Source organism: Zonotrichia leucophrys, chromosome 10 (assembly GCF_028769735.1).
Source record: "Zonotrichia leucophrys gambelii isolate GWCS_2022_RI chromosome 10, RI_Zleu_2.0, whole genome shotgun sequence".
Lineage (NCBI taxonomy): Eukaryota > Metazoa > Chordata > Aves > Passeriformes > Passerellidae > Zonotrichia > Zonotrichia leucophrys.
The window spans coordinates 11,707,227-11,733,921 of NC_088180.1; the positions used below are offsets into that span (position 1 = coordinate 11,707,227).

Sequence of the window (26,695 nt, forward strand, 5' to 3'; positions counted from 1 at the left end):
AAACCAAGGGTGCTAATGGATTATTAAGTGTCTGGGTTAACCTTACTAGAGATGTTTTCATTGGGATAACTCAATTTAATATAATATAATAGAACAGAATTTTCTAGTATATGTGAAAGTCCAAATGGTGATGTGTAAAAGCAAAGATGAAAAGTCCCTTTGAGAAATCTGTTTGAAAGCTGATTATTTGAAATTGCTGTAACCTTATAACTGCTTGTCCTAGTGATGAGATAATGATATAATTTAGAAGTGGGAGGCTTAGTGATATATGTTTCATTTAGATTCCTCCTAATAGGTGACATTTGTTGAAAGCTGACTCTTGAACTGTGCTGCATGCCTTTGCTATCTATCTGCCTTGGAGCTGTTGGAGAATGTAATTGCATTTTGCTTCATTTCCTGTATAATTTATGTGAAAATCCCCCAGTGGTAGGAAAGTACAAAGCCCAGATAATGAGTAGGTGACGATGTATAAGATTTAGGATGGTTGTTTAGGCTGCAGCTTGAACTGCCCATGACTCAGGCACTTTCAAGGTCATCTGATATTCAGTAAGCTCAGGCAGCACAGTGCTTCTGAGACTGCATAAAATTAATAACATTTTGCCTACTTTTAATAAACATCAGTCTGAACATCCTTTTTTTTTAGCTTTAGAGGCATGTCTTTAGGGTAGGATAAGAAGAAATTACTAATTTTGTTGCATTGAGTTATTGCAGTATTTATACCACACTGTCTTTCTGTGAAGAATATTTAAAGTAATTTTCTACAGGAGTGTAATATTTTGAGGTCTCCAAATCTTTTCTTTTTGTTTTTATACCCTTTCAGAGTTTTTCCCTCATAGTTTCTTGATCAATTTCTAGATCTGTTTTTTTTTAACTAATGTGTTAGGTGCTGCATTCAGGTGATCCTGTATCCCCAGCCTGGTACCCCCAGCTTTCCCAAGCACAGTGTTGATGCAATATCCTGGAGGGCAAGAGGAATAAACTGATCTCTTTGCAGACAGTAATTTGAGGAGCTGCATTTGTGGTTTTTTTCTTGGACAAATGATGATTATTGTTTGCTAATGAGTTAAGCATTGTGTACCTAAACAATCTCCTGGGTTTTTAATAGGATTACTTACATTCCTTATGCAGTGAATTAAGCTCATCTGAATTTCCTTGTCCATTTTTTATGAACATCTCCTTTGTAAAGATGTTAGCCAATAAATGTAAGTGAACTAATCTTACTATTCCAATGCCAAACCCTTTAAAATTAGGGTGGGATTTTAAGTCTGGGAAATTGAATGGATGTCACAAAACCCAAGGAAACCAAAAATAGGTTTTTATGGATGTCTGCTCCAGATACATCCCACCTCTTCCAGGCTTTTGACTAGCAAGGTTGTCCCAAATATCACCACTCTGTAAAGTCCTGGGTATTCAGTTAGTTTCTGCCATTGTCAGTTCCTGGAATATTTTTCCTCTTTCTTCTAAAATGAGAAATTTCTTCTTTTTTTTATCTATTTATTAAATAATCTAAAATTATCTTCTTCATTTTCACTGACTCCTAGGTCTGGCTTGTAACGACTCACGTAAGTCTGGAAAATAATTTGGTTACAGGGCTTTCAAAAAGGTCTCTGGTGAAATGCACACGTCTGTGGGATGCACATCAGACTGCTGGCAAAGAAAATACTCATTTCATCATTAAGCAAAGAAAATACTGATTTCCTCATAGCAGAAGAAGCTGCAGATTATATATTATTCTTGAAAAATCAGTTTTCTGATGGTGTCCAATTGCTCTTTTGCCACCTGAAAGTTGAGAGCTGCAAGTCCCAGGGACAGTGAGCCAGGCAGGGCTGCAAGCCAAGGCATCAGCTGAGCTGGCTGTAAAAGCTTTAATGCCTGTTCTTCCCCTCCATGGGTGTTTGGCTTGGCATGGGGATGTTTCCATTTGTCTTCAGCCCCTTTTTTCCCTTGGTTTTCTTCCTTACCCTCTGTCTTAGCACTGGTCTCTAAAACACTCCTGAAAATTTCCTGATTTCAATATATTTTCTTTTGAGTTGTACTGTCAGAGAAATATGTATTTTAATAGTCATGAAACTCATCCCAGAATAAAACTAATCATCTCATGATGCTGTAAGATCAGTTAACTGCACAGAAGGAGCTTTTTAAAATGGATTTTTTTTTTTATGTGGGATGTGAATTCACAAAGAAAATTGAACTACGATGGGAGCATTCCCCTTGATCCAAGTGTGATAAATGTCAGCAAGAGTTATGAACATGCTGAAATTGAAGAGCAGAACCTACCGTATGAAATTAGGCTGTCCAAACAATCTTAGCAGGAGAGAATGATTTACCAGAGCTCAGTAGATCAATTTTATTCCCAGTAAGTGAAAACTATTGCTTTGGCACTGTTACCCTGGAAATCCCATAACTGCTCTTATGTCCAGCTGCATATCTGGGGACTAAACAGGTGAACTGAGGTTGCAAATTGAGAATTAAATGTCTGCCTTTGAAGTCTATGTGAAGTCTAACTTTTGATCTTAGTTCTTTCAGCTCTACAAGTCAAGGTCCTCTACTAGGAGGAGCTTCAATGTTTTCACACAAACGTGGATGCTCTGCAGCACCATTGCCTATCACTGGGGTCTGTGAAAGTTGTCAGCACTGCTGATAATTACTTCGCTTAAAAATACACAAGATGTCTTGGTTAGTGTTTCCAAATGCTTTTTCCCCACCTTGGTTTTCTGTACTTAAGGATGTGGAGGGATAATATTCTCTTTTTCTTACAAAGATGACTGGAAAACTTGTCCCTTTCTTAATTTTTAACCTTGAAATTCAAGTCAGCAATGTTCTGAATCTCCCAAGCAGGGAGATTTTGAAAAGGTCCTGAGTTGAACTGCAGTGCTGGAATGATGGGTAAAATGTAAACTCTACCTCTATGGGAATAGAGCATATGGGAAAGAATAAAGCCTACTCTTTCCTTGAATTGTCAGTAAGCAGAGTTCACCAGCCCAGCTCCTTCCTGGGTAAGTGTTTGAAAATGCAAAATGATCCTGTGGATCAAATGTGAGTCTTCCTATTACACACAGAGAGCTGAAAGTTTTGCAGTAAAAGGCTAATGTCCTGTTTTACATCCTGTTAATAGCAATTGAAATCAAATCTATAACCCCTGTAGTATTCCCTCAGACTAAAACAAACCCAAGCAGGTTTCTGGATTCAATAGAGCAGATTGGAATGGGCAGCTGGGTGTTCTGGTTGCTGAACTGCTGGCTGAGTCGAAAAGCAAAACCAAAACCCTCTTTGTGATCTGAGTTAACACTTGAATTCTTCAGAGGCTCTTGCAGGGATCATGGACAACAGAGGATATTGCCAACTTCAGGGATGAGCCCTTGAAGCCTGCTTTCCATTTTCCCTGCATCTTTCTGTCAGATGGGCTTGGAATTCATAAGTCTCTTGCTGCTCATTGTGCTTTTAGTGTTTGGTAGTAACTTCTCATGATGTATGTGCCTCCAGCACTGGCACTGTTAGAGCCGTATAAATGTCAGCCTTAAATTGTCCCTTTGTGTTTTTTTAGACTCTCAGCTTTCTTCTAACAAAGGGGAACAAAATTTTTCTGCCTTGTTGACACATTAACATGCACTAGCCAATTAGATTGATGTAAATCAGTAATGTTAGTGTTTTAATGGGTTTGGTAGGGCTGTAACACCATGGCATTGAAGGATACTGCTTTATTTGTGAAATAGTCATCTCTAGAAACTGTAAATGATGTTAATCTCTCCACTGTGGTTCCTTTAGATGAAAAGTGGGACATCCAAAGTCTGAGGGAAAACAATGAGGCAGGAATGGTAGTACAGAAGGAGAGATATCTGTGTTTCTCTCCAGCAGATTTTGGAGATCTAGCTTATGTCTTCAGGGGAATTCAGGCATTACTGTGTCAAAGGCTGTCTTTTGGGTGAGTGTTTATCTGCAACATGAGATACATTTATACACAAAGCTGGAATAAGCAGGGAGCTGATGGACTGTGTTAGAGGGGCACTCATCCTCATGAGCTGAGGCAGCAGAACCTGCCCCCAGTGCTGTGCCACTGGCTGAGATGCAAAGAAAAATAACTTCAGCCAAGGAAGGACATTTGAGCTAACGTATTCCTGCTTTTAAATTATATAACTGAAAATATATCTTGTGGCATGTCAAAAAAAGTGGTGATGTGGGTGTGTTTGCAGTTCTGTGAGCATCAAAGCTCTAAAGGGTGTTCCTGGCAACCAGAATAGCTCTTTTGTTTTTCCAGCTAGGAAGAGATGATAAGACTTTTAATGGAGATGTGCTTCTGGGCTGATATCTATTCCTTTTGGCTGTTTGCTTTCACTTGATGAATGGTCTGATAGAGAGAGGGTGGTGGGATATTTTCTCCATCATGTGAACTGGAAGCCAAATAGGAAAGCCATTCAGAAGTTTGTGGATTTAGGAATGGTGCAGAAAGACTGAGATGTCAAAGTTCTAACAGCCTTTGTTTAACAGACTTAAAAAACAAATAAAAAGTAAATTTTTCTGTGATCCATCCATGGTGAGCTGTAAACTGGAGTCCAAAGGCTTCAGTCTCTATTGGGGCTAAAGGAGGTGGGTGCAAGAGATGCTCAGACTGAAGCTGGGACTGGGGAGTTCAGTTCACAGAAAAAGCCCCACACAGTAAGTAGGTTTTGTTAGGCTTTAATAGTCATGCATATGACACATTCTGTAATGCAGAATACAGCTGAACTCTGAATAGGGGCATTTCTTTACCATTCTGCTTTATGCTAATGCAACACACAGATTACTAGGGAAGCTTCACCCAGCAAGAAAACTCTAGGCTTTATTGTGAGATATACATTTTGGAAAAGCAGAATCATATTTATCTGGTCATCTCAGAAATTCAGTAAATTACACATAATTAATTTACTCTTTCAATTCTGTAAGAAAAGATAAGGCTTGTGACCACTTAGCCCTTTGATTATTTAACTGAATAAGTCTAGGACAATAGACAGTAAAAAAGTAAAACTTTTCACCAAGGGGCAGTATTTTAGATTAATTCAGGATGGAGAGAAAAAGCAGTCTGTGCTATTCTCTACAGGAAATTTAGAAGCAAGAACTAAATGTTCTTTTTGTCGGCCGCTGCAAGGGAAAGTTAGCTACAACAGACCATTGATTTATGCAATCAAAATTGTTGCTGCACTGTGTGCAGAGCTATTAAGGAGAGAAAATACCAAGTTAGGAACAAGTAAAAACTCTCTTCAAACTCTTCCTTTCACTCCCACTTTCTGAGCATCAAATTATGGCTGCAGGAACTATTAATATATTGTATTTTTGATCTGTTTTGCTATGTTTTAATAATGGCACCAGAATATCTGTAACTTCTGTGATGGAGAAAAGCTCTAAAAACTCACTTTCCTGGGCCCAGCAGAACCTGGAGAAGTTTATTCTGTCCTGGAAAACAAGGCCAGCATCACAGAGATGCTGACAGAGAGGTTGTGTTGGTGCTGACCATAGAAAGGGTGTCAGGGGACTCTCCTTCACTAAAACTGGAAGCCCTGTGGGACGATGACATTGCATGTTTCTCTGTTGCTAAAGGCCAAAACACCATCTTGCTTTTCCTGAGCAAGAACCTTGTGTCAAGCACAGGAAGCAGGAACACCAACAGCACCTACAGAAGGTTTGTTGGAAACACCACCCAGAGCCAGTGCAGTGGTGTGATGAGGAATGTCCCTCATCCACAACAAGGCAAACCTGGCTGTGCATTAGGCTGGATCTCCTTTGAGCTCTGCTTCCCACCTTGATCTGGCCTTGGAGGGGCAGTGGAGGGGCTGCAGTGTGCTGTGGCTTTAAGGCAGTGCCAGGCAGCAGCAGCTTCTCCAGGCTGGAGCAGCGGGCAGTGATCCTCTGCTCCACAGGGCTCGCTGCTCTCTGCTTAATAACATTTGGCTGCTGCTGAGACGCCTGCCCAGCGAGCTGCAGGCTGCCTCCAGCCCTGCAGAGTCCCACCTGCTCCATGGCAGCAGCTCCAGGCTCCCCTGCACCCAGAGCTGCCAAGTCCTGCAAGAAGCAGCGCACGGTGAAACGGCAAACCGGCATCTACACCTACCAGGAGCCTCCCCACAGGTAAGGGACCCCCCCTCTCCTCAAGGGACAGGCTGCTTTGTCCAGCACAGCAGTGGGAGCTTGTCTTTTCACTTCCATGCAGACAGGGTGTGTGTCAGGCTGGGGAAGGTAGCCTGGTTTGAGTAACAGTGTGGTAGCATGGAAATGGCATGAGAAAAATCCTTCTCTGTATTTTAAGATGTGTTCCAAACCTCTTTGTTTTTCTTTATTTTGTCAAACTCATATTTCATACTGAAATATAAACACTGTACATAAAGCAAAGTAACTCCAAAGAGTTCAGGGTATATGGTAAGAAGTCTCGTTTTCTTCTCCTGTGTAATTACAAATTTCCCTTGAATGTCCCCTGTGACTGAAGGGACAGGACTGCAGACTAACAGATTAGTGGTCCGATGAAGTATGTCCCCCAAATATTATTCCATGGCATGGTTTAGGTTATGATTTATTTCTAAGTGATTAAAAGGCTGCCTTTTCAGTAAAATTGCAGAGAACTTTCCCAGCAAGTACATAGCCATACAATTGGGAAAGTTCCTGGCTGGTGGTTGTTGCAGTACTTCAGATCCCTTCATGCCATTCAGGGAGACACAGTCACCACAGGCTTTTAGACCTAAGCCTCTGTAAGAATGAATATTGCTGCTGTTTCATAGACCAACACAGCTACAGCAAGAGCTGTAGCTTAGCAAATGTGGTGACAGCATCAGAAAAGGTGATTTAATAATCATCCACAGAAATCTGCATCAAAGCACAGGAATGTTTTCACAGGGACAAGTAATTCTTGGTATGTGGGGTCCCACACCCCTGTGCCCCTCAGCAGGGAAGAGGATTAAATGGTGACCATGACTGAATCGCCTGCTCCCCCCATTCTAACAATAAAAAAATGGGTATGATTACTACATTAATGTTATCTACTCTTTCTGGAAATGTTTAGACAGCACTTTGTTCCAGAAAAATACACAGACAGTCTTGCTAGCGTGATGTAAAAGCTGAATGGCCTGAAATGCTTGAATAAGAAAGGCTGGGATTCCTGGTCAGGAGTGGGGATAATTTATGACTGAACAGCAAGTGGTGGGGAGGGAAAGAAGTATGTCCTGGATATGGAGAAACCATCCAAATTATTAATCAACTTTAAAACAAGAAGGTTGTGTGAGTTCCCTCGTTCTTACAATGCTCCAAGAGTTGAATCCTGTGCGAATCAGTGCTTTGCTAGGAATCCCACAGAATAACTTGTCTCCTTTTTTGCTCTCGTGGGTTATGTGCTGCCTGCCAGCAACTCAGAAGACGATGCTGGTGAAGAGAAGGCTGAGAGCCATGACCCAGAGCAGATCTTTCAGAACATCCAGTACCAGAAGGAGATCATGTCCAACATCCGCTGCCGGCCGTGGCCCATGCGGCAGAAGCTGAGGGCGCTCAGGTAAAGGTGCCTGTGCAGAGATTTTCAGGCTCACTGACTGTGACAGTGCTCCCAGCCTCAGGAGGGAGCACAGGAATGATTTAGAACTGCTAGGAAAGTGTTCCATGAGGATGCTCTGGGCAGATCTGAGGGCTGGCTGACACGGCAGCCTCTGGGTGGACAGTCTGTAAGGGAAATTGGTGCGTCTCTGTGGCTCCCTTTAGAAAGTCACAGAACAAAAAAAGAGCAAGAAATCACGCTTTGACTATTAACTGCTAAAAGAGACTGTCAGCTATTAATTTGTCTCAAGGAAGGCTGTTGGTAATGCTCCATAATATGTTTTTAAGGTAAATTGTTTCACTGTGTCCCAAAAAGGAGAACCAGCCTTTTAAGGTAATTAATGTATTTAAGGTCATTAAATACCTTTTTAAGGTAATTACATGGTACGAGAACAGAAGCTGGTCATAGCTTCAGGCAACATATTGTAAATGCAGTAAATACTGGACACTTGTAGGTTTAAAAAGTATGGTCAGTGTACTAAGAACATGTTTCACAGTTTAGGATTTCAATTATTATAATTCCAGATTTCCAAAGAAAGAGCATGTGACTAACTCTTCAGGCCCATCTGTCTAAACTGTGTCAGGCCTTTCACCTCATGATCAGTGTGATGCTTGGGTTTTTTATTCCCTTTTGATCTGGCATTTTCTGTCCAAACCCTGTATGGTGCTCAGATGGCAATACAGCCATGAGGAATCCCTACCCAGCCAAGAGTCCTTGTGGGAAGCAAAAAGGGGTTTTTCTCTCTTAGAGTCTGTGACTTATTGCTTTCCTGTCCTTTTGATCAGATCTTGGTGGTCCCAATTCACCTTCTGCTGAGGTCAAAGACTGTGTATGGCCAGATGAACATGTAACTCTCACAGGACCACACCTGCAGAAGAGGTGTCAGTATCCACAGGAGATTGTCAGACTGTAAAGGGGATCTTGCTATTTTACTCACTTGGGTTCTACCATTTAAAAGAAAGACCTTGAAACAAAAGGACAGAGAAATAAATTAGAGGAACAGAAAACTTTCCCAGCAGTCAAACTCTTGAATGCCAAATTCTCTCAAAGTCTGAGTGGTTTTAAAGTATCAGTAAAAAGCTCAATAGTCAGAGAAAAAAGCATTGCCTGTGTTAGGAGCTGATGGTGGGCCATCCCATGGCTGTATTTCAGAGCATCTGAGCCCTCTGGCAGATGCTGTTGGTGCAGAATGAGAGATGTGAGCGATGCAGACTGACCTCCCCTCTCACGCAGGCAGGCCAAGGAGATCGTGCTCAAGTACGAGGGGAGGCTCACCAGAACGAGGGGTTACCAGGCTGCTGGGGCAGAGGTAAGGCTGCTTGGGCTCAAATCTTTGACATTTTTGCTGCTGGGGCAGAGGTAAGGCTGCTTGGGCTCAAACCTCTGAAATTTCTTTGAAATTTCTTGTTCCCACCAATAAGCATTTGCAGTTCTGATTCAGAGAAGTGAGTGCTCGCTCTGCACTCCTGATACTTCAGCTCGCGACTGTAGAGAGAGAAAAAAACAGTTAAAACCTTCTTTATTGGTTTTTTTCCTTCTTCTCTTTTCCATTGTAATTTTAGCAATTACATTTTTGCAGACTAATTTCATGTGTTGAGGGATGAATATCCTTTTGTTAATGCAGTATAAGCTTTCTTTTCAGACAGCCTACAAATATTGATGCCTGTTAGAGGGGGTGATGTGAAAGGGATAACAACAAACATGATGCAGTATCCTCTGAAGAGCAATTTCAACAAACTGGGGCCACAGTTCAATAGCTTAGCATGAAAAATATGTCTGGCTTTTAGTTTGGAAGACAATCCTACAATAGCTTATGTTAAATACATTATTAAAGAAGAGGATTTGCTTGCATTATACTTAGAGAATTTGAATCAAATCTTAGCAAATCTATTTACACTACTGAAAACAGACACTGGCCTGAGTTTCTGGAAATTTATAATATTCAGGAAATAGTATTTAATCAGCAACCAAGAGAAGAATTCTTTAGTCATCTAAGCAGTCAAGAATATTTTTGTCATCAAAACAAGTAGACTTTTCATTAATAATTTATCTTAAATCAAAAAGGCAGGGTTAGGCCAATAGAACACCATGCATTTTATTCATGTGAACAACTGAAGAGCTGCACATGTATCTGGTGCTCTGAGATGCTGGCCCCAATCTCAGAGCACTTTCCAATGTAAAAAGAGTAAGTCTTCTTTTTTCTGCCATTGCATGTGTGACAAATGCAGCGAAGTGAAAATGCTGGTAAAATAAACACTATTTTTTGCCTTTGATATGAGTGGAACTAGGACTTTAGCTAGGAAGAAAGTGCTAAATCAGAATATCAGTAAATCAGAGATTGGGCTCGGTGCTTGCTCATATAGTTCTTCCTATACAAACACAAAAGGCTTTTAAATTATAGTTCCCAGTGAATAAAAGTTTATGTCAAATCTAATTGCTTCTGTTGTATTTTCTTGAAGACATTCAGCAGTTAATTAGTACCAGCATTATGTGTAGGGGACCTGTATTCTTTTATCCTAGCACAAATTAGGGGTATAGAATTTACATTAGGGCTAAATTCAGCAACAGCAACAGAATGAGCTGCCTTTTTTTTGGTGTGGGTTTTTTGGGGTTTTTTTTGGTTTGTTTTGTTTTTTTTTTTTTAACTGGAAGAGATTTTTTTTCCCCACATATTTTCTTACAGAATAACCTGGTGACCAAGGAGACAAAAACTGTAGCACAGCAAAACAAGCACTACATCATCAAAATTAGGAACTCAGTGGTTGAACACGCGCTAAGAACAAAATGCAGTTACTAGGCGTATATGTATTTACATAAGCTTTTCATATTTGCAAAATATGCCTTAAAATATAGATGGGGTTTTAATATCTAGAAGTAAGAAAAATACTTTATAATGCCTGGAATACAATTTTTTTTTCTGTTGACACTGTGAAGTTATAGCTCTAACTCAACAATTCAAAAACTGTTCTCACTTTTGCCCAGGTGGACTTTACTACTTCTCCCCCAGGTGTACAGTGTGTGCAGGAAAAGCATCTGGCCAGGCAAAAATAGAGGTTGAATAAAGACTACAAAATATAACCACAGGATTTCTGCAGATGTTGGCTGCACAACGTAGAGCTGAGAATAAAGTAGTTAAATTTGCTGCTGTTGAATAAAAAAGCATATTTTTTCTCTAAGAGAATTTTCTTTGAGGCATTATGCTCCTAATAAGACCTTAGTCATCAATGTTTGGAGCAATTCTTTTGATAAAGACATGAGCAAAATACTCAGCGCTTCATTTTTAATTTTTTTTTTTTTTCATGTGAAGAAGTGTCATATTTCTCTGCTTTTTTCTCAGCTTTGGAAGAAGTTCATTCGACTTGCATACAATTTTGTGGTGATCTTTATTCCTTGGGAAATGAGAATAAAGAAAATCGAGAGTAAGTATAAAGAGTTCATGCTATTAGTAAAACACTTGCTAAAATGATGAGTCTTCTGATGTATTTTTTTAATGTATACTGAATTAAATATTTGGGAGGGAGTTAAATGAATATTTTCAGCAGTGAAATCTTTATTTAAAATTTTGGTTTTTAATCTTTTCCTGATGCCTCAGAAACTGCACAGTTCTCAATGATGGTCTTAGTTGGGGGGTAACTTTTGAAAAAGTCAATTTTGTCCTTTTGGGATTCTGAAAATGAAAAAATTCTCTAGTTTGCTGAATGCCCTCCATAAGAAAGGTTTTTCTTTTTGCCTGTTATTCAACCACTTCATGGATAAATGATTGAAGCTTTTATAGACTGTGCAGGTCACATAATGGTTTTTTGTGGTTTAAGGTCATTTTGGGTCTGGAGTTGCCTCTTACTTCATCTTCCTGAGATGGCTGTTTGGAATCAATATTGTCCTTACCATAATGACAGGAGCATTTGTAGTCCTACCAGAGGTAAGAACACACTGTTCATATTTACAGGGAAGCATTTACTGTTGAACTTTCCTTTCTCAATGGAACAAACACCACACTTTAAGTCATGCATCAGTTTAAAATGTACACTGCAAAATGAATTATTTAAAATAAATTCTCGTATTAAGAGGTTTTTCTCTGCCAAAGGATAACAGACTTTTTCTATTAGTGTTCAAGATTGTATTTTGTCAACATGGTACTAATGTTTTTAGAGAATATGTTTTTATCTGATTACTAAAATAAAGAATCCATTCTTACAAGATGTAGTGGGTGTTGAGTACACTTAAGCCCTATTAGTGTCATTTTCACTAATGAGAAGTTTAAATGACACCAAGAAAAACAAACCATCCCTCTCCAGACTCTGGATTATTGTCCATTAGAAAGCATTTTCTAAAAGTTCTGAACAGCCACAACTTTGTTTAGCTCTTGCATATGAGTAAGGCAGTTTGTTAACTTGGTTCAATTATTCATATATATTATTTTGCCTCACCTACCCTGTGCTTTAATAGTGTTATCTGAACACATGGTTTTATTCTCACTGCACAAAATAAAAAAGTAAACATCCCTCGAACAAATAAAAAATAAACCAGAAAAAAAAAGGTGTTCACATTCACTTTTTAATTTTTAAGGAAAAGTAAATTTAATCCTGAACTATCATTTTGAGATCAAGCACTGCCCCATTTAATTTTGAAATGCTCACATTGAAAGCATGGCTTTTAAAGCTGGCACAGTGCTGACACAGTGCTCGCTACCTTGAGAGCACCATCCAAGTGGGCAGCTCTTGATGGGTTCCACTGTGCTGCCCTGGCTCAGACGGGCTCGTGCAGCTCCTGAGACCTCTTCTCTCTTTTCCCCATCTCCTGAGACCTCCTCTTTCTCCCGCAGCTCCTGGCTGGAGCCCCGTTCGGCAGCACGCTCAGCAAGACCATTCCCAAGGAGCACATTGCATCTGCTCAGGACCTGGACACCATCTGGTCCCTTGGGGCAAGACTCAAACCACTCTTTGTTATTTTGCTGTCACTGTTCTGTTGTGATTGTTGGTTACTGCTCTTACTGATGGGCTCTGGTCTTTGCAGGGCTACCTCCAGTACTCTGTTCTGTTTTATGGCTATTACGGCCGGGACAGGAAGATTGGGAAGGCTGGATACCGGCTGCCTCTTGCCTACTTCCTTGTTGGAATGGCTGTGTTTGCTTACAGCTTCATCATCCTTCTAAAAAAGTAAGACTGCCCATTTATTTATTGCTGTTCATAAACCTGTGTGCTCAGGCAATCAGCAATGGTATTTACTCCACTTCCTCTTTATTTATTCTGTGTAGTTCTATTAACATGCTCACCTCTGCTATTATCATGGAGGCAGAATGAGTTCAACTCTAGACTGCCCTTTATCTTGCTAATCCTCACCCTCTGTTCCAGTTCCCAGACTTTAAAGGAAGGGCAGCACAGATCATCTCTAAGCTTTGTCTCTGTGGAAGTCCTTTCCCCTCTTGTCTGTTATAAATAGTGTTATGACAGAAATTTCTATTTGAAGTGTAATGCTTTCAGCATTATTAATATTCCCATCTATTGAAATACAAATATAAAAGTGCCATCCTAGGTGTAATATCATTTGCATTGCTTTAGTGGGTATGTGGCAGCCCATTGGAATGTAAGCTTAATTTTTTTGCTGTGGAAGGGAAAGAGTGGGAGTTGCTTAGCAGAGAGAGCAAGACTGCCTGAGCTGGCCATAAATCCAGGGATGTGCAATGCTTGGAGAAGGGGCAAGGTCACTCTATCCTCTCCTGATTTGCTTTCTCTTCTTCCCTTCTGGATACCTATTCATCTGGCACAGTGCAGTCCAGGGATGTTTTTAGTGTTGTCTGTAATCGCTCTCAGTTTTGAGGTCAAACCTTCCCTTTTCATTTATTTTTAATCTACCTGCTGGTTTGTGCCAAGGGTCACTGGTATATTTGACACTGATCTACACATCTGTAATTTCTAGATAGGATCAGCTTTTCTTCTGACTTAGCTCAGTGATCCTTTTCTTAGCTTGTACAGCTTCCCTTTAATGTTGTCCTTTCAGATGCCCTTTCTTTCATAAGCTATTAATCTTCATTTCATTTCCTATGTTTTGCAGTATTCTGTAACCATGCTCACCTGACATGAGTAGGAGGGGTTTTCTTTCTTTTTCCCAAGGTCTGTAAAATGGCCCTGGGTTTCTATTTGACAGCAACATATATTTTGAGGGCTAAAATAGTACAGCAAACAAACAGACCTTGTGCACAATCACTAGTTATGCCAAACTAGATTTAATTCCTGTAACAGCGATCTTAGTGATTACGTATTTCAACTGGATCCTACCTTGAGGTTGTAAAACTGAAATAGGTGTAACCCACATCTAGTAAGATTTATTTGCTTTATTTGTCAGTTGTAAAGACTGTAAATATTGAAATGCTTTTCCACAATGAGTCATTGCTCTTTAGATGTAAATTCAAGTTCCTGTTTTATGTGCTTCAGAAAGCTGCCAACAGTGATGCTAATTTCTGCAACCTTTGGTAGCTCTAAATGTGTAAACATCTTAAAACCATGAACCAAACCAGTGACTTCCTTCATTACCATCTTCACACACCAGAAGCAGTTAAATACCTGGGTTTCTTTTACAGAATGGCAAAGAACTCAAGAATGAGTTTAGCAAGTGCCTCTGATGAAAATTACACTTTCTGCTGGAGACTGTTCTGTGCTTGGGATTACTTGATAGGAAACCCTGAGGCTGCAGAGAGCAAAGCTGCAGCCATAGTCAACAGCATCAGGGTGAGAAACTGACCTTTGAATTATTTCAAGTTGATTTACTTGTTATCTGTAAGCCATGTAAGTTTTTCCACTCATCCCCTTGCACTTCCTATTGTTTTTTTGTATTTATTTGCATATCTATTTGCCTAGGGGAGGGCAAGTATCACATCTGTGTGGTATTAGAGGCACATCATATTTGCTGACATCCCAGCAAGGCCATTGTGTCCTTCCTTGGGAGAGTTTTATTTAATGTGCCTGTATGTGTGACAAGAAGTTAGATAACCAGAAACAAATCTGCTAGTGATGAAATTTCATTGAGTGTTGGAATCAAATTGATTTGGCAGGAAAATAAACAAATTTATAGAATGTATAGTTGTTTTTATGCAAAGGAAGTTTTATGCCTCAGGGAATCCAGGTACAACAGGTCATATTTTACAAGATGCTCTTTTACATAATAATAAGTTTTATATCTTTCTCTTTGGTTTATAACTTTCTGCACACAATTTATTGTTCTTTCTTCTTTATTTTATCAGCTATTAATCAGGCTCCCCAGGGAAGTGGTCATGGCATCAAGCTTGTTGGAGTCCAAGGAGCATCTGGATGATGCTTTTAGAGAAATGGTTTAGTTTAAAGTATTCCTCTGAGTACCAGGAAGTTGGACTTGATGGTCTTTATGGGTCCTTTCCAACTTGAGATATTCTATAATTCCATGGTTTATTTCATCTCTCCATAACAAATGGAGGGACATATTAAAATATTAAATCTCTAAATATTAAAAAACCTGTTTAAAATATAGATTTTTTGCATCTAGAATGTAAGAGCATATGTGTTTTTATAAAAAGTAATTTATTTACCAAATTTGGTGTATTCTCATTGAACAAAAATTACTTCCAATTGTGCCAAGAGTAAATTAATACGCTATGATATTTAGTTAATTCAATGACTGAGGATTACATTTGACAGTACTGTATTATATTAGTGACACACATATTTGAAAGGCACATCCTGCCAAAAAATCCCTCTTGTTGTATTTCCTTAAGCATGCATGGCTGAAAATGCCCAAGTATCTGATTACTATGTATTTGTTTCTCAGAAATCTCCATCAGTTTTTAATATCACATATCAGTGCTACAAATCAATGAGGACAGTGGCATTTACCTGCTTGCACCTCCAGGATGTGATGGTTTTTTTATTAGTATGCTTTAATTTCTGTGAAAGACGTGTGCATTATTTTTGCTGAACATTATTAAAATGGTAATGCTGTGTTTCTTTCAAGGAAGCTATATTGGAAGAGCAGGAAAAGAAGAAAAGCAAAAACTTGTATGTATATGAGATAAGAGATACTTTTCAAAGCACTGTTTCAATGCAGATATCAGTGCTAATCTTCTTGTCTAATACTTCCAAAACCTGTTAGAAATTACCAAGGTGTCATTAAGACTGGTATAAATCTTTTTCCTAGGGCAGTGACCATAAGCTTAAGAATTATTGCAAACATCCTCGTGCTTCTGTCCCTTGCTGGAAGTATTTACATCATCTACTTTGTCGTGGATCGATCCCAAAGGCTGGAGCGCACCAAGAAGGAATTGACTCTTTGGGAAAAAAATGAGGTACTCTGTCTTTATGCCATCTCTGTGTTAGAAGCAGGATTGCTGTCTGGGGGCTTTCTGCAGCAGTAGTGTGCACAGAGGTATAAATAGCAAGAGATGAGCCAGGAGAAATGAGGAATTAGTGGGCAGAGTGGATCTGCCTTGGTGCGCTTGCTCCCTCAGCTCTGCAGGCAGGTGTTAGTGCAGCTGAGCTGGGCAGTTCTAGCAGGTCCCTATTTTGTGAGCACAAAGCTTTCCTGTCACTTACAAATCTACTTTTACACCTCGGACAGAGCTGACCAAACACTGGGCTGATGGACTAGAAAGGAATTGACTTTGATAACAGTAACTGATTCAGTTATCAGGGGATACTGAATGTTCTGTGATGATTTCCATTCAGAGGAATGAGTGACAGTAGAAAGTGAACAGGCATGAAGAAGCCACTCACCCATTCCAGAGGAAGATGCTAGCACCATATTTCCTACACAATTTCATATTTCCTACTTTGATTTCAATTAATAAAGTAGAACTTGGAAGCTACAATATCTGCAGTAAGGATTCCTGAGTGGTATTGCAAATCTATAATTTTTGGATCATAACTACTGTTATTACTAATGTCAATAATAACTCTTTAAAGCATCCCCTCCAAGAAAAGCAATCACCAAAGCATGTGCCTCAGCAGAATTTCAGTCAGCCCAAGATTCCACAGAAGACCAGCATCAAAGACTTCATGTTTCTGGTCCACAGGTCAGTGTAGTTGTGTCACTGATCACAATGATTGCACCCTCTGCTTTTGAACTTGTGGCAGCTCTGGAGATGTACCATCCAAGGACCACTCTTCGCTTCCAGCTTGCCAGGTATGGGCATTATGCAGTGTAAAAAATATGTGGAGAGAAAAGGAGGAAAGGAGAACTGTGTTCTGGTTCCTGTTTTAGTACAGCCAAACCAGAGATCTTATGAGAAGTCAATGGTTAGCAGTGCTGGTAATCTGTATTTTATTCTCTTTTCAGGGTTCTTGTCCTATACCTGGGAAACCTCTACAGTTTAATCATTGCCCTACTGGATAAAGTGGACAGTATGAGTGTCACTGTAAGTTTAACTTGATGTTTTCTGACGTGTAAAGCTAGTAGACTTCCTAGACAGAATTCTGTTTATTGTGAAGTACATGAAGTTAGATAAAAATTTGTTTGAAATGTATTAAAATATTATGGGTTGATAGCATTGTCAAGTTAAGTTTAGAGAGTAATGTTTATTTACGACTATTTATAGAGTCTTTTTAATTATTAATTTTAATTTAATTATTAATTTTTAAGCATAACTGGATCAATTTGAAGTATTCCCACCTACCTGAATTAGCTTTAAGTCCTGCCCTTTGGTGTTCCATCTGACTCTGTGCATTGACAGCTGTTTAACAGTTGCCTAACTGGTGCTTGGAAATATATGAAAAAATGTCTGTATGTGAGTGTATGCTGTAGAAGGTGCAGACATCTGCACCTATTTACAGTTAAAAAGTAGCTTTTGGGACATTTATTATTTCAGGACTCTGATGTGAACAACAATGCGAGTAATTCTACCACCTCCTTGGCAACCAACACTCTTTCTAAGGACGACAATGTAACCATTCCTAATGTACAAATTAAGAGAAATGGCTTTGTCATGTCAGAAGAGCATCTCACCCAAGGCCTGACAGACTCACTGGTTAACCAAACTATTTCCCTTAACACCCAGAACCCACAGGATCAGTGCTGGGAGACTTATGTTGGTCAAGTATGTAATTGTTTTATTGTCATCAACTTACTCCACTTAACTCACATTTGACAAAAAGTTAAAATCATGTCGTGCTGTGTTTAATCTCAGAACTTTTCTTTGCATAAATTCCAGAATTTAGCCAAGGATGATGTAGGAAGAGATTGTGCAAAGTGCTATAGATACAAGCTTTGGGTTTTATTCAGTATCTGCAGTATTTTTAGTGCTGTCCAAATGTTCTTTTGCCAGGTTTGGTCTCTGTCTTCAGCTCTGCAGAGGCAGATCTGTACAGATCTGTGGTATGGATCCTATTTTAACATGGTGCATCCTTCTAACCCCTGCAGAGAAACAGACTATACAGACATATAAGCAGCAACATGCACTGTGTGCAGACTCAGATTGCTGCCTCAAGAGATGGAGGTGCATCTGAAACAAGCATGAGATTGTGCTCTTGGTCATTTGTACAATATCAGAAGTCTCTGCTTCAATAAATTTCTAGACAATCAAGTGCTCTTCACTTTTTCCGAGGGAGAGAGAGCAACAACAAATGCTTTCAAAATCCCATCAGTTTGTAGGAATGGGGACAGTTGGATGGCAGTGCCATGTTCTCACATTTGGGGTGCAGAAAATCTGCAGATTTAATATGACACCTCTTGCTTCTCTACATGTGAAGAGTACATTGCTTGTGACTTCCAGGGGCATTAATACATTCAGAGAGAAATTTTAACCACAAAAATGCACAAGATGTCACTGTTGTCTCTGACAGTGTCGCAGTCATGTCCAGGCCATTGGATTAAGAACCATGTTAGTGTGCTTCTGATTTTCTGAGCTTCTTGTTCCAGAATGAGGAATATTAAAGGTCTTGTTTGAACATGTGGAGGAAAAGACCCCTCTGAGGTTTATTAGCCTGATTTCTGTTCTTGTATATCCTTTCAGCACAATCTCATGGAAAATAGGGGTTTGAATGTTTGCTTTTTTCCCCAGAATGGCTTAGAGATTTATAGAACTGATTTTTTCCTATTTTAATTGTATATTTTTAAAGCTCAATTAAATATAGGATAACCACATTCTTTTTTAAGCATGAAAAAACTATTTTTTATGGTTTGATGATCCTATCCCATTGCGTTGTTTGTCTGAATAATAAGATTTTTCTCATGGTGAAACACTTTGTAAATACATATTACAAGAGATAGCTTAATAAAAGAATGGGTGCAATACAAAAAACAAACCATTTCAGTTTAGCTAGATACATTTTTAGAACATTAAAAAGAAAGTCATTAAAAAGAAAGTTTGACCATCACGACCAGAATTTTACACCTGCAAACAATAAAAGGCACCCTAGAAGCTTGATTATATTTATTCTCTTTAAGAGAAAAAAGACAAGTAAGGGAAAAGTCAAACAGGAAAATTTTAAAAGGAAATTATTCATATATTCAATTCATATTTTATCAGAATATTGAGCTTGAGCCAAAAATAGAATTACAAATGCAAAAGAGCCATATGCAGTCCATTTGCTTTCAGAATGACTCAGTATGTGTGAACAATGTGCATTTCAGGAGATGCTCAAGCTTTCAATTATCGACATGATTTTCACAGTGGCAAGCATCCTGCTAATTGATTTTTTCCGTGGGCTGTGTGTCCGATATCTGAGTGATTGCTGGTGCTGGGATCTAGAAAGCAAGTTTGTAAGTACAGTCCTTATTTTATCAAGCTAAGATGTGAAAGATTGGTAGGCTCCTTTCCTCAGTACTAAATGTCCTTAAAGTCTTTCCACAGATGAATAATTTCTCGGTAGCACACATCTACAAAGGCACAGCTCACACTGAGTTTAAATTGGAGGGTATAGGATAAACGTTGAGATGAATGTTTTTCTCAAGCCTACTCACATGGCTCTGAAGTAAAAATGTTTGGTTTTCACATAATATCATAGCGCAGTTCCCACAGTCTGAGGTGACACAGAGGGCACGTAGTTGTTGCCCACATCCTCTTTTCTGCAGCTCTAACATCTTTACTTAATGTAGATAGTGGTCCAAAAAACAGTAACCAACACCACACAGCCCTCTAAGAAAATTACAGTGGGTAATACTTGGTTTGCAAGAAGCTGTTGGCATGAAAGGCCGTGGACTGTTTGTCCTTAAAGATGTGAAGTAAACTAAAGAGGAATAAATTTGTTTAATCCCCAGTGCAGAGAAGGTTTTGCTGTGTTCCCACTGCCTGCCAGCAGTGGTTTTTTGATCTGGTGTTTCAGGCCATGTACTGTCTGCAAACTGATTCAGTCAAATGAACCTAATAAATGGCCTGAAAATGAGATTAAGATAAAGGTATTCATCTTACACTGTGTTTCTTGTAGCCAGAATATGGAGAATTCAAAATTGCAGAGAACGTATTGCATTTGGTCTACAACCAAGGAATGATCTGGTATGAAGTCCTTATGTGTTTTTTCTTGTCCTTTGTTGGCTGATTGTTAAATCAATTTGATTATTTAAATGAAACCTATTTATATGGATATTGACAGGGTAGTCTTTTATATTAAGAGATCATAGGTTAATAGTGAGCTATTAATCTGTTTACCTGGTGTGAGGTTTGGGGTTTTTTTTTTAGTTTATTTTATTTCTATCAAAATGGCCTCTGGCAACAAGATATCATATATGATATTATATGATATGATATGATATGATTTTTACAGGATGGGAGCTTTCTTTTCACCTTGCTTACCAGCATTCAATGTGCTCAAGTTGATTGGACTCATGTACCTGAGGAGCTGGGCTGTGCTGACATGCAATGTACCCCATCAGCAGGTTTTCAGAGCATCTCGGTGAGTCAAACTGAGAATGAAATAGAAGGAAAAAAATAAAATGCAGGCAATGGAAATATCTTCCATCAATATGAAGAAAATTACAGCAAGTTTTAGCTCTAAAAGCTGACAATCAAATTTCACACTAACTCTGATAGCAAAGGTCTGAGGAAAAAAGACATAGTTACTGAGAAACTGGAGGGTTTGTGAAGTAAGGTAGTTGAAGATGTGCAAGAATTAAAAAATATGTCAGGGAACGTTCCTAGGTAGCTATTATGGCCTAACATAAATGCTTTATTTCCATACAAATCTGACAGAGCATAATAACCCATATGTGTTAGCTGTTGCAAGTCTTATTTCTTGATGTTTCTCTCTTTAAAAGCTATGCAATATCTGCTTTTGTCCATTGCACATTGCACAACAGACTTCCTAATTTTTCTTCTATCATGATGAATATCTTAACAGTTTATTCAAAATGCAAATAATTTTGGGCATCTTTAATTCTTAATAATCAGTCATTTCTAACTTTTTTAAGATTAATTGACTTCTGCTGCTGCTGTATTTTTTCTCCCTCAACACAATTAGGCAGTAAGGGCAGCTTTTGTCAAAGGGTGCAGTAACCAGTTCTCTGGCTGCAGCAGTGGTATCTGGAAAACAGTGCAAATAGAATTTTGATCATTAGAAGTCAGTTGAAACCATCTCTGTTCAGACTTTCTAATTATAGCAGAAGATTTTAATCTTCCAGACATGTTGATCTTGAACTGGATAGGTAGATTCAGACTTGCACCTTTTATGTTGTCTCTGGTTTTCTCTCTGACGAGTATAATCTGAAACTTGTTACACCTTCTTGCAGATCCAATAATTTCTACTTGGCCATGTTGCTGTTTATGCTGTTCTTGTGCATGTTACCAACAATTTTTGCTATTGCCCGATATAAGCCATCCTTAAGCTGTGGCCCCTTCAGGTAAGGTATGATGAACAATGAAAATTGCAAAGATTTTATTTCCCCTTCTTACAATAAACTTATTATGTTTCATAATACACAAATTACAGATGTAAATTCAAAACAAGTTGAGAGGACAATGCTTTCTGCTACCAATATTTTATTGTTTATGGTTTAATAAGGTGAATAGGTCAAAGTCCTGAGTTGATTTGCTTTATATACATAATTAGTTTATATTTACATAATGCAATGTGCCACTGAGAAATCTCTCAAACATCACTGTCTTATGTCTGCATTCAAGCACCCTCCAAGTTTGTTTATTATTCAATGCAACACTTCTTAACAAATATATTCAGGATTCCTTACAACTTAATTTTACTTTTTTTTTTCTTCCCACGCCTCCTGTAGTGGTCAAGAAAAAATATATGATATTGTTTCTGAAACAATTCAAAATGATTTTCCCACATGGTTCAACACAGTGATTACTTACATCAGCAGCCCTGTGGTTGTCCTGCCTGCACTACTGCTGTTATTGTAAGTACCTTGGTTTTTGTAGGCAGGTTAAATGATTGTATTAATACTGGCCTTATCTCTGGTGAGTTAAATGTAGATACTGAGGAACAAACATTGCACTGTTGTAGTTTCACACTAAGCACAACTGAAACAACAATTCCAACACCTCACTGAATGTGCGGTATATGGACCAGACAGGAATGGATTTATGTTAAAAAGGCTTTCAAAAGGAATTTCTCCTTCTGGGATACTTCGTTAAAGCACTGCATTGTGTCAAGGCTTGCAGTGCTGATGGTTCCAGGAAGTTTAAGAACCTCTTCCCTCTTAAGAACTCCTCAGAAATAAATTTTCCATTTCTTCATGGTCATCAGTTCAGTTTCTGACACTGAGCAGGACTCAGTCTGTCATTTAAAGAAGCTACTCAGTCATCCAGATTTATGACAAGATAAATCAATTATGAAGGTCTGCTCTTAAGTGTTAATTTAATATAACTTGCTGCAGACTCTCCAGTGGAAGTCTTTTCTTATTTGGGTTATAAATAATTCTTCACAGTTGGGAAATAATATTGATTTTGAGCTGTTTGAAATTCACTTTGCTTCCCTGAAAAGTTCTGTTTTGTTTTGCTTGTATCTTTGTACCATTTTCTTCTTGTGCAAACTGCAAAGGCAGAGCTTGTCCCACTGGCAGCTTTTCAAAAGAGAAAGACCAAAGCAACACTTCTTATCTGTAACTTTTCCCTCTAAGGTCCCAGTCATGTAATATTTACAAATTTAAGTATTACTTTTGACTGCTTCAAACTGACAGCTAAGCACATATGTAATTGTTTCTGGTATGAGATCTAGCCTATAAGACTTTGTCTGAAAGCCAGTGCAATCCATTTTGTCAGGCCATAATCTGCCAGGATCTCTTCTCATCTGTGCCAGGGCAAACAAGGTGTTATTTCAGCCAGCCAACAAAATTGCATTGGCATGGTTGTGCAAGCTCAGCTGTAACTATGGTGTCCCTGTTCTGTAACCTTGGACTGGAAAAAAACAAAACAATATCTGTCAAAATTATTTGTCTAGAATTAAAAAAACCAAAACAAAACCAGTTGGAAATGCATCCCAGGTTACATACACAATGAAAGTACCTGCAAAAACTACAGGTGAAATTAGAACTGCTGTTAAAGCTGTTTTCAGCGTCATTTCTTTCATCCATATTTGCTTGAAAGAAGGCTGCAATCCATTATTACCATATAAGAAAATGTTACAGAGCAGCAGCTGAATTTGTAAATCATTTTGACCTAAAAACCCTTAAAAAGAAACTGTCAAGAATGTCTGAAATGACTCATAATCACCCCTTTCTCTTCTAGCATGCTAATCTACTACCTACAAAGTATTGCAAGATCATTAAAATTCACCAACAATCAACTGAGAATGAAGATACAAACAGTAAGTATGGTGAAAAGCACTTTCACATGTAATTTGAGGGGTCTTCAGTAAAGTATGAGCCTAATTAAATCTCTAAAGTCACTTCTAGTCTTTCACAAAATAAAACAAATCCTGTATTTTTAATCCTTACAGAGCTGGGGATTTATTCTCTAATCCATAATAATTTACAAATTCTCATTCTTCTGAATGTATTTTAGGAAAGAACTGAAGATAAGAAAAAGGTGGTTCAGTTGGCAGTAGGTAAGTTGGTGACCTTTAGAAATGTCACTATTAATAAAGTATTTGGATGTAAACTCATTTTGATTTCTCATACATACAGGGAAGTACAATTACATTTTAAAAACTGTATTTCCTGTAGAATCCTCCTTTTAGATGGTTTCTGAGCTCAGTTTGACCCAATCTTGGCAACACTGAAAGGCATTGTGCATAGTTTAAACCTGAATTCACCTGGAATTTTTGGACTGGGTATTTTCCTGCTTTTATCACCAACAGGGAAGAACCTGAGATGCATCTCTGATAATTCAAATCATCTCAGACTTTGCATGCAATTCAGAGTCTGGTAGGCAGATGAAAAATTGGCTTGTTGCCCGTTTTGCAATCCTACAGTGCAACATTCAGTGTTTTTCTGTGTCCCAAATACTCTATTTGCTATGTATGAAGATCTACCCCTTGATCACCAAGTCTCCCAGTATGACACCAGTTTCTCTTTTCTGAACACAAGAGGTTCTATTGGCCTTGGATCCCTGACTGAAGGGGGAATTCAAGCAACTGAATTTGCACAACAGTTTCTAAATGCAGAGACATGGAAATTTCCTCTAATAATATCTGTTTTCTAGCCAGAATCCAAAATCTGGATGCTAATGACAAAAGACCAGAGCAAGAAACCGATATCATCAGCCAGGAGTCTTCTGCTCGGTCCTCAACACCCCGAAAGAACGGCAGTGTCTTGAACTTTGAATCTCCTGTGAGCAAAGGCACCAGAATTCAAACCATTTCCCAGTCTGTGCCCCAAGCTGTGCCAGCAACTGATGTTGTGAGACCTGCCAATGCAACTCCCACAACTTCGACCTCTTTAACACCAGCTCCCTCTGTGTCAAGTGTACAGAAACCAAGAAATGATCATATCACAAACAGGTAAGACTGCTTTGGTTTTGAAATGGTATTTATTCCAGCAGCTCCATGCCATACTTGTTTATTTTCAAAACAGCTGTGCATTCAGACTGTCTGGAGCTGTAAGACAGCAGAGGAATTTTTCAAAAGCAGATACATTCACAGGTACTATTGATATCATTGTGACACCACATCCTTAATTCTCCCTTAACAGAGATGGGATTATAAACCTTTGAAATGATGTAGCTGATGGAGTTTACACACAGCTCAAGCAAAGGTAAACACTAGACTTGCCCTCAGGCACATAACTAAAATACTTTGTGCAGGATACCATCTCCACGAAGAAAACAAATACAGAGTGAAGGAACTCTCTGCAGAATGTCTGTGCAGCTTTAGTTATAAAAAAAACAGCTTGACATATCAATAGATGGAGGCTTTAAACTACCTGCTGGGGTTTTTTTCCAAGTGGATAAAGAACAATTCTCAGAACAATAAGAAAACAGAAAGGGAATATAACTTGAGAGGACAAATGTGAATCCTCTCCTAGAGAACAACAAATATATCTCCTAATTTCTAGGATATGTTTCTCAAAATTGTTATTAAAATTTGCAGCAGGGGAGATATGATAATTTTTTTCACTTTTTCAACCTAGTCTTTGACTTCCAGAGCAGTGAATTCTTTTATATGTTTCAATTCCATTGATTGATGAGTGTGTATATCAATATTTCCTTTCTTTTTCTTCCTTCCTAAAGATACCCAAGTGTTGTTCATAGGAGTGCAAGTGAGCTGTCCAAAACAAAGCCCTACACACCAGTGACTTTCAAAAAGCACACTGAAGATGTCCATTCTGACCCTCTCTTCAGAAAAGCCATTCGGCAGGTAAATTCGGATGTCCTTGGGGCAGGGGCTCCTGTATTTCTGGGATGCAGACCGTATGCTACCAGGTATTTTCTGGTTAATGAAAACGAGTCCCGCAAAAAATCGCTGCGTTCTACCTCCCGACTCCAAAGGCATTTCAGAAAGGAGGAAGCAGGAGACATTATTGAGTTGTATCCACGCCATGTCAGGAGATACGTGGTTCGGACACCACACCAGATGTATTCTCCTCATCCCAGTGAAGATGAGGAGGATGAAGAAGAACTTGAGAAAGAATTCATGAACAGATCCCATCGCCCTCGCTCGCTGTCTGACCTTCGGCCAGCATCACGGTTTTACATTGGAGATCGTGCTGATGGCCATATTCTAATGAGCAAAGATCTAGCCAGAGTGCATTACAAATCCTGGGATGATGGTTTTGAGCTGGACCTGGACAGGCCTCCATATGCGTACAAGAAAGTACACCTGAATTATTCTGAGCCACGTGTGAAACCAAAATCAAAGCAAAAGCTGGAGCAATCTCTAACAGAGTCTGATTCCATTTCCATTGAATCCAGCAGTGATCCGCAGAACAGCAGCAATGACCAGTACATCCAGGTCATTCATACCAAGGACAAGTATCCAAAAACTGGGGCAAAACTCGCCAAAAAAAAATCTAAAAACAGTGTTGATCTAAGTATGTCTGAGCCTAGTGAACTGGTGTGCTCAAATGTCTGAGAAAGTGCCCCTGCCTCGTTGTGTTTTGAGCCGGTGTATGTGCAGTTGTGCTTTATTTGCTGTTGGAAGTCTGTCAGAGTAACTGCAATGTAGTTCTTGTAAAAATCGTGTATGCAGCCACTCAAGTTGGAAAAAGTCTTGTGTTTTACTCTTTATTGTACCTTACTTTAATATCACAACTGATATGTCGCAAATCTAAGAAAAGAAGTTTATTCCAATTTATTCCCTCTGTTACGCCATCAAAACCCAAAATCTCTGCCTACTGGAAAATCAAAAGCAATGTACTTGGGGCACTTCAATTAAAACAATACAGAAATACATCAGATGAGGCTCCTTTTTATCTGATGCAGCCAGAGCTGAAGATGCTTCCTGAATAAATTCAGCAGGGAATCAGTTTCCTGCAATCCGAGTTGCTACTTAGAGTAGATCTTGCTATGCCTTGTTTGAATATGCTGTGGCCCAAAAAAACCAGGAAAAAATGTTATATAGAGAGAATAGTGAGTTTCTTTAGAGTGTATCACATGGGCAGGGGAGTTATTTGTCAACGTAGTCAGAGGTCTAGATTAAATCCTAGATCCTCTGTTAATTTTCTGGTGAACCTCCGACCAGCCTGGTAACCTTCCCAGTGGCAAACTTTCGATGCCACTGAGACGCACTTCATTACTCGTAGTTTCCAAATTGTATCCCGTTTTTCACCACTGCAATTTCCCACTTCCTTTAGATACTGAAG

General features: G+C 38.9%; 1 protein-coding gene across 1 annotated transcript; it reads left to right on the forward strand.

The window, feature by feature from the left end:
* The first annotated feature begins 5,892 nt into the window (after positions 1-5,892).
* Positions 5,893-26,323, forward strand: TMC3 (transmembrane channel like 3). The gene is made up of 22 exons (XM_064722005.1): positions 5,893-6,099; positions 7,364-7,507; positions 8,780-8,855; positions 10,884-10,965; positions 11,359-11,465; positions 12,369-12,467; positions 12,560-12,702; positions 14,124-14,271; positions 15,527-15,570; positions 15,710-15,857; positions 16,584-16,693; positions 16,847-16,925; positions 17,376-17,603; positions 19,139-19,267; positions 19,933-20,000; positions 20,269-20,397; positions 21,230-21,340; positions 21,728-21,853; positions 23,184-23,262; positions 23,460-23,502; positions 24,099-24,396; positions 25,125-26,323. The coding sequence occupies exons 1-22, from the start codon at positions 5,990-5,992 to the stop codon at positions 25,963-25,965; spliced, it is 3,342 nt and encodes a 1,113-aa protein (XP_064578075.1). The 5' UTR covers positions 5,893-5,989; the 3' UTR covers positions 25,966-26,323.
* The last annotated feature ends 372 nt before the right edge of the window (positions 26,324-26,695 follow it).

Coding starts and splice junctions, on each gene's coding strand:
- TMC3 (XM_064722005.1), top strand. CDS start 5,990: ATGGCAGCAGCTCCAGGCTCCCCTGCACCCAGAGCTGCCAAGTCCTGC. Junction 10,966..11,358: donor GAGAATAAAGAAAATCGAGA/GTAAGTATAAAG, acceptor TTGTGGTTTAAG/GTCATTTTGGGTCTGGAGTT. Junction 14,272..15,526: donor CCATAGTCAACAGCATCAGG/GTGAGAAACTGA, acceptor GTTTCTTTCAAG/GAAGCTATATTGGAAGAGCA.